At 36.5% G+C, this 12,821-nt stretch overlaps 2 protein-coding genes across 2 annotated transcripts in view; both read left to right on the top strand.

Moving 5' to 3' along the window:
* The window catches only part of LOC144457453 (protein piccolo-like), a 152,399-nt gene extending 141,491 nt beyond the window's left edge, over positions 1–10,908 (top strand). Inside the window, exon 3 of the mRNA XM_078154589.1 lies at positions 7,597–10,908. Coding sequence (XP_078010715.1) covers positions 7,597–10,905 — 3,309 coding nt within the window. The 3' untranslated portion in view covers positions 10,906–10,908. The remainder of the gene's footprint in view (positions 1–7,596) is intronic.
* Positions 10,908–12,821, top strand: part of LOC144455897 (protein piccolo-like) — a 79,759-nt gene continuing 77,845 nt past the window's right edge. Inside the window, exon 1 of the mRNA XM_078150014.1 lies at positions 10,908–12,681. Coding sequence (XP_078006140.1) covers positions 11,154–12,681 — 1,528 coding nt within the window. The 5' untranslated portion in view covers positions 10,908–11,153. The remainder of the gene's footprint in view (positions 12,682–12,821) is intronic.

Below are 12,821 nucleotides of genomic sequence, written 5' to 3'. Positions count from 1 at the left end.
TACCAAGCTAGCAAGTGCCTGAGTCAGAATTTGAACCCAGATTGTCATGACTCTAAATCTAGTGCTCTAGCCAATGCTTCAATTTCTTTATCCAGAATATTCCTCTATCAGTGAAATCAAAGATCCAGTCTTTCTCCCTCTCCCTCTACTTACCTCATTCCTTCTAAATAAAATATCCTTTCTATTTCCACTTGTCAAATTGCTATTCATGCTTGAAAACCTAGCTAAATTTCTATATCCTTCATGTGGCTAGCAATGATTTTTCCCTTGTCTAAGCCAATAGCATTTTACACATTTATTATGCTGCTTCGTACATACTACCTTTCATTGTAATTACTTATGTTCATGCATTATTTCTATGGTTAGTTCTAATTTACAGTGTACATATCATTTTTGTATTCCTTGTTTGCTTTGCTTGTTTATTTTATTTTTTACATATGGAATAAAGCAAATATTTCTTTAACAGTACAATGAAAAAAAGATGATTGTACATGAAATTGCAAATCTACTATGCACAACTTGCTATTCCTTTCAAATAAACAACAAAATTGTCACATAAATTTCTTTTTTTCTTCCTTCCCTACCCTAAGGATGGCTACCATTAGATACACACGCTTACACATATGTATATGAGGTTCTTCTTTGTTCTACTCATTTTGTTCTTCATTACTTCATGCAAGCCTTTCCATGCTTTTCTAGTCATTGAGCTCATCATTTCTTATAGCACAGTAGTATTCCATCACAAATATATACTACAACTTGTTCAGCCATTTCCCATTTGTTGGGCATCTCTGCAATTTCTAGCTCTTTGCCATCACAAAGAGATCTACTATAAACATTGTTGAACATATAGATTCTTTTCCTTTTCCTCTAATCATCTGTGGAAGTGGAACAAGTAGTGGTATTACTGGGTCAAAGGGTATAGGTAGTTTCAATAAATATTTGTCTACTAAGTTGTTATTAAACCTTATGGAATTATAGAATTCCTTTTTGGTATCAATAATCACATTCACCATATAATATCAAATTTTGTTTAACATTTTTAGAATTAAAATCTAGTCAGGATTATATCTTCTCTATTAATATAGATTTAAGGGAAATTCTGGTTCATGTTTGATTTAGTATCAACAAGATCCCATATTTTTGCCTACATATAACTTTGAAGACATCAGTCAAACCCTTAACTTCTTTAAATGTATACTTCTGACATTTACTAACCATATAGCAAAATGTGAATATGGTTCCAACTGTCTCACTCATTCAGAATTAAAAGGGACTAAAATTTTTGGTCAGTTTGAGTCGCCAAAACCAATCCTCCACAGCTATGAACCAGGGCACCTGGGAGTAAGTATCACTCTTTATGGTGATTCATGGTAAACAAGAAAAAAAAAAAGATTTCTTCAATCATATCCAAGCTTGGTGCCAACACAGGAGGAAGAAAGTCTGCCTACTATTTTGTATCTGGATATATCAAGAAATAATGATCCTGGCAAAGTAAAGGGAATGACATGTAAAAACAACCCCTGAAGGGTGGGCTTTATATTTGGCCTAAAAATGTTTTTTCCCTCCAAATCAGTAATAGTAGAAAGTTTGTAAGAGCCATAATCATTGAAAAATGTGCACAGCTATTCTTGCAAGAGTAAAATTTTACAATTTATTCTCTGTTACCAGACACTGTGGTAGTGTAGAAAAAGACTTTCCTTAGTTAATTTATATAATACTTTCTTTGCTGCAGTTTTTTTTTACCATTCTTGTATAACTGCGTATGGTTTGTAGAATGTGACAGTGTAAAGTTGAGATAAAAATGCAATCTAATTCCCTTTTTCTCTTTTCCTGAGTAGCAAGTGAAAATGAAGCTTAGACTCTGCTGACTTTGAATAATCATTTCATCTTGCCACAGCAGAAAGACCCAAGTGGTCATAATTCTTGACATGGGAACAATGTAATGCATTATAAAAATACAAGTTTTTGTATAATAGATTTTAATGGTAACATGCTTTCACAACCAGAGTGAAAATATGTTTCTCAAAGGACTGTACAATAATATTACAAGCAAGAAAACATTAAATGCTTTAACCACACTTCTTCCCACTCACCACCTCCGTCAAGAGTAACAAATCATAAAGTCTTCACATAAATGCTAAATACTAATAACTTCATTTTTCATGCAAGATTCACATCTCATTTCAAGTGCTGTTATGTTCAAAGACTGTGATGCTGAAATATGGCTAAGTCTTGGTTATTCATTTAAATAGGGACATGGATTGCATAAATAAATTAAGTACAAAAGATTTTTAAGATATATTTCAAGAGCAATTTTCATCCTTTCCTCAATTTTCATCTTTCTTGAGCTTTCTCAAAAATTCTGCCTTTCTGCTAGGAGCTGGAGTACCTAGGAACATATCCTCTGATGATGCATCAAAAAATTGCTCTTCGTTTCCTAAAATCGTCTTTCCTTGAAGTGATTTTTTTCTTTCCCTAAACCTTACATAGTGTTTACAGCCTCTCCTGTTTTCGCAATGCTTTATTCTGCAATCTAGTTATTGATGCATATGCACTAAGGATTGTAAGACTCCTTAAGGGATGGACCATGCTTTGCATTCCTTCCAACCATTATGATAATTCTTGCACATAGTTTTGTTTTTATGTTGTTGTTGTCAAGTTGTTTCAGTCATGCCTGACTCTTCATGACCCTTTTTGGTGTTGCCTTGGCAAAAATACTGGGGTGGTTTGCCATTTCCTTCTCCAGCCTATTTTACAGATGAGAAATTGAATCAAATAGGGTTAAGTGATTTGTCCAGGGTCACACAGCTATTAATTGTCTGAGGCCAGGTTTGAACTCATGAAAATGAGTCATCCTGATTCCAAGCCCAGTGCTCTACCCACTGTACCACCTAGCTACCCATGTAGTAGGTATTTATTTACTACATGGTTTTTGAATTGAATTACTTTGTACTGAAAATAGGATCTAGGTCTTTTTGTTGGCTACAAAATTTCCTGGGACAGGGACAACACTTTTCTCTCCTTGTATAAAGCCACATAGAAATTTTAACTGGTAAATTTGTGCCACCTTTACCTCTAAATAGTTGAGGAATTAACAAACCTATGTTTTATGTCTTTTTGCCCCATATTCTCTCTTGCTTGGGCAAGTTAGTTAAGTTAGATAGAAGATGCAGTTTAAGCCAAGTTTATGAGTATTATAGATTCTGGATCTAAAGGCAGGAGGGAACTCAGAAACTGTTTTATCAACCCCCTTATATGACAAATTAGCAAAACTGAAGACCAGAAAGTTAAAGAACCTTGCCCAAAGTCACCCGAGGGTATTATCCAAAGTAGGAATGGCACCTGGCTCCTCTGACTTTAGGGCCAGTGCTCCTTTCACTCTACTGTGTTGTCCAGTTAGTTACCTATGCCCTTTCAAGGACATAAATGGCAGTATTCCCCTCAGCTAGCTATTTCATACATGTGTTCCCTCAGTCATGGTGGAAAACCATGACAATTGCTATAAGCACCATTAAGAAATTGCCTTGAATTAGAATCTTTATAATTAAATATTAATAGCAGCACATTTTTTTAGAGATAATGATGGAGGCTAAAAGGAAGTAGACCTTGTGAGTGGAATCAAGGGAAAGGCCTAGACAAACACATGGTAGTCAATGATCTAGAAGAGAGGTCAAATTTGCAGCCTTCACCCAGCAAGCAAGCAACCCACAAAACTTCCCACTACTCCTGAAAAGATTAAAATGTAAGTAGGACATGTTTAATAAAATAAACAAAAATATAATGCAAATACAAGTAATGCTAATTTTCAATTTGCCAAGTCAATATGCCATTCACAGGGATGTATTTTGAGTTTAATACCACTGATCTAAAATATTATATGGAAATAGAGAGTTCAAGTCAATGTGATTTTTCTCCCCACCAAAATATGTGGCACAAAGCCTTATGTTTATGAGTATTGAAGTTTCAGTTCTTAAACTGAATGCAACTGAGTTTGGTGTATATGCACGTTCCTATCATGAGCTGAAAATCTTTTATATTTTAACTAAAATTAGAATATCCTTGAAAATGAATAGTTTGTTTTCATTTGAGTAGAGTAATATAATAGTTCCAGTAAGCAAACTATATGTATTTAATTGAATGCAGCTTTCTTTTAAAATGTTCAAAAAGTTAACCTTAGATATTATTCAGTAGCGATTCTTACAATCTCAGGATCAAAAAGGGCTTGGAAAGTAGCTTTTTGCTGCAATGATATCAAATATTTCCAGTTCAGTTGTTTTTCAGTTGTGTCCAACTCTTTGTGACCCCATTTCAGGTTTTCTTGGCAAAGATACTTGACTGGTTTGCCATTTCCTTCTCCAGATCATTTTACAAATGATTAGGGACCCACTAATTGTTTTTCAATTATGTTTAAGTATGTGCCAGTGGCCAACTCTCACCACAAAAGGTCTTTGAAGACTTCATATTAGATCAGTGAAAAGTCATTGATAAAACAAAAATTCATCTTATAGAAATTAATATCTTAGTGGCAGCATGGCATAGTGGAAAGAATTCTGGGAGTGGCTTCAGGAAGACCTGAATTCAAGTTTGACCTCTGATACTATATGACACAATTCAAGTCTTTTTATTTCTGCATTCATGAGACAGTTTCATAGGGTTCATCCAGGGAGTCACAGGCAGGTTACTATTTGAGTTGATGAAAGAAGTTACTGTAACTGTGAGGTCCCTGCACTGACAAAATCATAGATCCTTCACATGTTCACGCATCCAATATCTGATCTAATATGTAAGCTCTTTTAAAACACATTTTCCATGTTTAACATTACATATCTATATGTGTTGACATTTCTACATATAGGTATGTATATATGTATATGTACATGTATATCTGTGCACATATACGTATGTGTATTTATGACCATTATGTGATAGACAGACAGACAGATAGATAGATAGATAGATAGATAGATAGATAGATAGATAGATAGATAGATGGATGGATGTTGGCAGGTAGCATGCAATACATAAAACCTTGGTCTTAAAGAGCCAAGCATACATGGGTTCAAGTCCCACAACTGATCCATACTGACTCTGTGACCCCAGAAGTCATATAACCTCTTGAGGTTTTAGAGAATTCTCTAAAACTATAGGTCATAGACAAAATACCAAGCTACATTTATAAAGGGAAACTTTTTCATCATAGGATTCTCTATACAATTGAAATCACAGTTCCATTCCCTATCATTTGTCTATTTGTGTGCATATATATATAATGTGTATGTGTGTGTATATACACACACACATACATATATGTATACAACCATGCATATATAATATTAAATAAACATAAGCTAGAACTTTATATATTCTGTATTATACATATAAATTACAAATTATACTAGAATATCAGTATTTTAAAACATAGAATAATAAATATGTTTTTTGACAGTCCTTTAGGAAAAACATAATTTGATTGTCTTTCTCATGTTGGTGGTGTAATGATGTGGTGGGGTAGAATGGAAAAAGTAAAGAATTTGCAAAAAGGATGGCATAAGGATGGCTTATGCAAATATGCTCAGAGTACATGTGAAAAAATGACAATTATTTTCTCTACATGTGTGTCTAAACTGATTTTTTTTTGTTGAATTTGCTGACCTTATATTCTTTCCAAATGTTTTTCCCTTAAGGTGGGAGGGGGTGGACAATTAAAAAGGCAATATGCAAGAAATCTTTCAACCAGCGACTATCATATGCCTTATTTTTCTAGTGTTGACCAAGGCTTCTAAATAAAGAGGAATATTATTATCCTGAAGAGAAATCAGTAAGGTCAAAGGAATCTTAATCTAATATATCTCCTTTAGAATATGAAGTGGGTAGCTTAAACTGTTTGTGTTATTCTCATCTTATCAATTGAACAGAAAAGTTTCCCTACCACATGTAATTTCAATGTTCACACTCTTGACATAAGCCTTTAATATTAAGTATAAATTACCTTCTAACAATAGCATGAAATAATATTACTAAATATAGATATAGAATATTAAGATAGGATATAGAACTGTTATCTCAAAAATCTTGTAGGTCATTAGTTTTAATCATCTAAAATATGAAAGTGTTTTTCTTAAAGACTTGATGGTCTTTTTTTCTCCTTAGGAATAAAAGGTTTTATGTCAACTAGTGTTTAGGCAACATCATTATAACTTTTTTTTAATCAACACTTGGAAAAGCTATCATCAAAAGGTGCAAGTAGAAAAAAATAAAGGTTTTTTTGATAATCAAAAAATTTTAGTATCAGAAGCATTTTTTAAATGTTTTAATATCCATTACAGAAAATTAATGTGAGTATTGCTGAGCTTATGAAGCAATAGTTTACCTTGGGGAAGGGGTGGCATTGTTGGGTTGTTCTGTTTGTTGTTAGTTTTGGTTCTTGGCAAGTTGAAGGAAATATTTGATACTGGGGAACATAGGCTTCCAGTTCCACTTTTATTAGGTTCAATAGGCCACAGTAAAAACAACATCGTTTCAAAGGACTTTGCAGATTTAAATGCATTTTACCATACCTATATTTCTCATTTTCTTTTCATTATATCCTGTGAGGTAAGCAAGGCAATATCTTTACACCTATTTTATAATTGGGGACAAAGAAGTTTATTGACTTGACCAAGATCAAGCTCAGAATCATAGAAACTCTCAATTGGGGAACCCCAGATATCGAATAATTTAACCTGTTTGGGAATGAGAAGTCCCTGTGCAATACCCTGACAGATATTCATGTTTCCTCTGTTTGGGCAACTTGGCTTTCTCTTTATGCAATCTAAGATTAAATAAGCTTTTTTTGCTGCTATGTCTCATTATTAAAACATTTTGAGATTTCATTTCACTACAACTCCCATGACCCCTAATCAATTAATAACTTACAGAGCCAATGCCAAAACTCTGATTTTCTGACTCTAAGTAATGCTGCAAAACTATGGAACAATTCTAGTTGAGAATCTTGAACATACTGTTAAATAAATACTCTGAATATACTTCCATATATATATGCAAAGAGGCAGTATCCTAACACACACTCACACAAAAAGACACTGAATTTGGAATGAGAGTACTAAAATCAAAACCCTGACTCTCATCTCTACTGTCTATTGGACCTTGGCAAGCCAATTCTCCTCTCTAGGTTTTCATTTATTAATCTTTGAAATGAAAGGGTTATTTGAACTAAAATTGAAATGCAATCATATTTTTACACAAAATAGTAAAATGTCAACATAATTGACTTGTAAATTATTTTTTCATAAGTAATTAATCTCCAGTAGGAAAAGTTATCATCAAATGATATATGTGACAAAAATATAAAGGGTTGTTTTTATAAACAGAAAACTTCTATGTCAGTATCATTTTTGAAATATGTTTTATAATTATTTATGATTTTTTAACTTTTTGGATAATCAATATTTTCTTTACATTGGCTGATAATTTAATTGCAATTCTCATGAGTATTCTTATGTATTTCTGAAATGAGTTAGTTGGAGGTCATAGAGATAATAAATATAGTAATTTAATAATATTAAGTTTTGATATATCTTTTTTTTTCCCTAGGAAAAGGAAGAGGACAAATCAGATACATCAAGTTCTCAGCAACAGAAAAGCCCTCAAGGTCTGAGTGACACAGGATATTCTTCTGATGGAATATCAGGTTCCCTTGGTGAAATTCCAAGTCTTATCCCAGGTGATGAAAAGGATTTGCCACAAGAACTCAAAAAAGATTCTCATTCTCAAGAAAGTAGTCCTACAAGTCCTTCAGATCTAGCAAAGTTAGAAAGTACTGTTCTGTCCATTTTGGAAGCTCAAGTGAATTCACTTGTTGAAGAAAAATCAGAAAAGAAAAAAGAATTATATGGTGGGCTTTCTGAGCAGCCCAGAGATGAACAGAAAACCAAGGATTTTCCTGTCATACTGGAATCTTATAGTTCAGAAGAAGAAGAAGAAGAGCTCAAGGAAGTTCAAGAAGAAAAGAAAGATATCCTTGTAAAAGGTGATAAAGAAAATATTCCTTCCATAAAGGCCCTCAGAGAAAAAGCTGACTTTGTAGATGATGTGATGGCTAGAAGGCAGCGTTATGATTCACTAGAAGACAGCAGTGAAAGTGAAAACTCCCCTGTCTCAAGAAGGAAAAGAAGAACTAGTATTGGTTCATCAAGCAGCGATGAGTATAAGCAGGAAGATAGTCAAGCATCAGGTGATGATGAAGACTTCATTAGAAAACAGATCATAGAAATGAGTGCTGATGAAGATGTCTCTGGTTCAGATGATGATGATTTCATCAGGAAACAACTCAAAGAAATCAGTATTAGTGAGAGCCAGAAGAAGGAAGAAACAAAAGGCAAGGGGAAAGGGCTAATTGGGAAGCATAGGCGACTCACCAGAAAAAGTAGTACCAGCTTTGATGAAGATGCAGGGAGACGCCATTCCTGGCATGATGAAGATGATGAGACATTTGATGAGAGCCCAGAACTAAAATATAGAGAAACCAAAAGTCAGGAGAGTGAAGAACTCACTGTTACTGGTGGAGGAGGTCTTAGAAGGTTCAAAACCATTGAATTAAATAGCACAGTCACTGATAAATACCCTGAAGACTCTGTGCAAAAGAAAGCAAGTTTATATTTTGATGAAGAACCAGAACTTGAAATGGAAAGTCTTACTGATTCACCAGAAGATAGATCACGAGGAGAAGGATCATCTAGTCTGCATGCTTCCAGTTTCACACCTGGCACATCTCCCACATCAGTGTCATCTCTCGATGAGGATAGTGACAGTAGTCCTAGCCACAAAAAGGGAGAGAGCAAGCAGCGTAAATCTAGACACCGATCACATGGCCCTCTTCTTCCTACTATTGAAGATTCTTCAGAAGAAGAAGAGATGAGGGAAGAAGAAGAATTATTAAAAGAGCAAGAAAAACAACGTGAATTAGAACAGCAGCAAAGAAAGAGTTCCAGTAAAAAATCAAAGAAGGACAAAGATGAACTTCGGGCTCAAAGAAGAAGAGAAAGGCCAAAAACACCACCCAGCAATCTCTCTCCAATTGAAGATGCATCTCCTACAGAAGAATTACGTCAGGCTGCAGAGATGGAGGAGTTGCATAGATCCTCTTGCTCTGAATATTCACCAAGCATAGAATCAGACCCAGAAGGGTTTGAAATTAGCCCAGAAAAAATAATAGAAGTGCAAAAAGTTTATAAATTGCCCACAGCTGTTTCTTTATATTCTCCAACAGATGAACAATCTATTGCAATTCAAAAAGAAGGTGGCCAAAAGGTATTAAAAAGTGCTGAGGAAATGTATGAAGAAATGATGCATAAATCCCACAAATCAAAAGCATTTCCAGTTTCAACAGAAAAAGATGAAGTGTTTGAGAAGGAGCCATTATATGGTGGAATGCTAATAGAGGATTATATTTATGAATCTCTGGTAGAAGATACATACAATGTTGCTGTTGATAGCAGTCTATTAACAAGACAAGATGAAGGTAGTGAATTTATTCAGCCAGGAGGGAGAGAGAGAAAAATGAGACTTCCAGAGGAAACCTATGAAGATCCTATGCAGAAAATCTCAGATTTGCAGAAAGAATTTTATGAGCTAGAGAGCTTACACTCTATGGTGCCTCAAGAAGATATTGTATCAAGCTCATTTATCATCCCTGAGAGTCATGAAATTGTGGATCTAGGTACTATGGTAACATCAACAAGTGAAGAAAAACAGTTATTAGATGCAGATGCAGCCTATGAGGAACTCATGAAGAGACAACAAATGCAGCTAACCCCAGGGTCTAGTCCAACTCAACCAGCCACTGAGCATGATATAACAGAGCCTACAGTAGACTTTGACAGGATGCCTGATACCTCACTGACATCTAGTATTCTCTCAGGAGCCTCACTCACAGACTCAACTAGTAGTGCGACACTTTCTATCCCAGACGTGAAAATAACACAGCACTTTTCGCCAGAGGAAATAGAGGATGAATATATAACTGATTATACCAGAGAAATTCAAGAGATAATTGCCCATGAATCATCAATTTTAGCATACTCTGAGCCCTCAGAAAGTGCAACATCTGTGCCACCATCCGACACGCCTTCTCTTACATCATCTATTTCATCAGTTTGTACAACAGATAGCTCCTCACCTATTACTGCACCAGAAACCACAACTGCAGTTTTTACAGATACGGTGGACCAACTAGCTAAATTTCAGGATTCTGAAAAGATTCCATCATTACCTCCCTTTCCAGTAGACACAAAAGTGTATTCAGGAATAGTTGTATCTTTAGATCAGACTGCCCAACCCCCTCCTAAAACAATTGTTGATCATGTCGCAATTTCTCTTCCTGATCTTCCACTGTCTGTCACAGTACCTGAAGAAGCCAAACCGAAGCAGTCTATTTCTGACTCTTTTTCTGTTGATTCATCTGTGTCTGAAAAAGAAGACACAGTAAGGAAAACTAAGAGTAAAAATGGAAATGGTGTCATGCTGGAAACTTACAAAGATAAAAGTAAGGCACCTGTACCTTCACTACGTAGAATTAGCTCTGTAGATTCGGTGTCTGCTCAACCACCTCCAAGTACCACTGCAGTTCCAGTTAGTGATCAAATGTCAACAATTTCTTCTATGTCTAGAGAGGTGACAGATACTGTATCACAATTGCCATCTTTGACTTCTTCAGTTCCTGCTGTGACACCTAGAGCACCTCTTCTTTGGAGAAGTTATTCTTTGGATTCATCTGCCCAACCCCCGCCTGCTCCTCTTCCTCCCCCTCTCCTCCTCCCCCTCCTCCTCCTCCTCCACCACCTCCTCCACTTCCCCCACCAACTCCTCCTAAACCTGCTATTTATCCTAAGAAGAAGTCTTTGAAAGCTCCTGCAGTGACATCAGCTGCTGTTGTACCTTCAGTTGACACTGTTGCTCCTGTGGAGTCTGCTGCTATCCCAAGGAACAATGTGATACCTGTAACAAAAGCATACACTCCTGCACCACCTCCTGTTCCACCTAAGCCGTCTTTAATTCCATCAGGACTTGTATTTACTCACAGGTCTGTTGAGGGAATCAAACCTCCAATTGCTCCTAAACCAGCCATCCCTCAGCCTCCAATAACTACACAGATGCCAGTGGATACACATCCCAAACCAACAGGTTTATCCTTAACTTCCAGTATGACATTGAATTTAGTGACTTCAGCCGATTACAAACTGCCATCCCCTACATCCCCCTTGTCTCCACATTCCAACAAGTCGTCACCGAGGTTTTCCAAATCATTGATGGAGACTTATGTTGTTATAACATTGCCTTCTGAACCAGGAACTCCAACAGATTCTTTAACTAGTCAGGCAGTGACCAGCTGGCCTTTGGGATCACCTTCTAAGGAACTGGTTTCTCTGGAGCCTGTATTTACTACAGTTCTTCCTGTGACAAGTGTGGAGGTTCAGAGCATATCAGATAAGAGCCTGTATTCCTCAGGTGCTTTACAGACTCTGTATGCTGCCCCAGTCGTGACACAGTCTCCGTTCCATATAGTCCCAGATTCAGTAACTCCATTACTATCGAGTAAAGTGACCAAAACTGTGGTTTCATCAGTAGACAGCACAATTCCTAGTGTTGATTCAAGTAGTGTTTCTATAACGATTCCTCCAGAGCCCATGCCTCAAGAACCCTTAGCGTTAGAGAAACCAAGCTATAAAGAAAATGGAAAGTTTCAACTCTTTGGGGATGTTATTGATCTACGTACAGTACCAAAGGTTGGTGGTGAAATACTTGGAAGCTGCATGGATCTGTCTGCTGCTCCGATGGATGTGAGAAGGCAGACCACAGCAAGTGAGGCTTATGGCAGACAAATCAGCACAGTTAAACCTGCTATCATAAACCTCAGTGCAACATCATCGGTAGTGACACCACTAGCCCTGGTCACAGAAACTATGGCTGTTGTGACATGTACAACTAGCATAAGTTATACCACAAGCACAGAAAGCTTGGTTGGGGCAGATCATTCTATGATGACACCACTTCAGTTAACAACATCAAAACATACTGAGCCTATGTACAGAAAAACAAGTGTCCCAGTCTTCCCCACACTAAGGGAGGAAGCACCAATAAACTTATCTCTAAGTACTGCTGCCCATGCAGTAACACTGCCTACCACCAAACCTATCACTGCATCTCCACCTAGTGTTACAAATGGATGGGCTGATCTCTCCACATCTCAGGGGCCTCAAGATGGTGGTGCAGTGGATCTCAGCACTACAAAGTCTCACCGAACTGTAGTCACAGTGGATGAGTCTACTTCAGGTGTGGTGACTACTGTCATAGAAGATGATGAGAAACCAGTGGATTTGACTGCAGGGAGAAGAGCGGTTTGCTGCGATGTTGTTTATAAGTTACCATTTGGAAGAAGCTGTACAACACAACAGCCTGCAACCACTCTTCCAGAAGATCGTTTTGGTTACAGGGATGATCACTACCAGTATGATCGGTCAGGACCGTATGGTTATAGAGGAATTGGAGGCATGAAGCCTTCCATGTCTGACACAAACTTAGCAGACACTGGAGTTTTTCTTTATAAGAGTAAGAATACCTTTGATTATACTGGAGGGGCTGATACAGCAGTAGATCTAACTTCTGGAAGAATAACTACAGGTCAGTATGACATGGCAGCCGATCTTTCTTTGAAATATCATTATGGGGTCGCTCATCTCATTTCAGGATGAAATTTTTACCTTCTTTTCCCATTATGTTTTTTTTCCCTTTCTTTTCAATGGTATGGCAGCATATTGTGG

This window comes from Phascolarctos cinereus, unplaced genomic scaffold (genome assembly GCF_003287225.1).
Source record: "Phascolarctos cinereus isolate Bilbo 61053 unplaced genomic scaffold, phaCin_HiC Scaffold_1;HRSCAF=81, whole genome shotgun sequence".
In the NCBI taxonomy this organism is placed as follows: domain Eukaryota; kingdom Metazoa; phylum Chordata; class Mammalia; order Diprotodontia; family Phascolarctidae; genus Phascolarctos; species Phascolarctos cinereus.
Note: the sequence above shows the minus strand (reverse complement) of the source record. Positions and strands in the feature narration are given on the sequence as shown.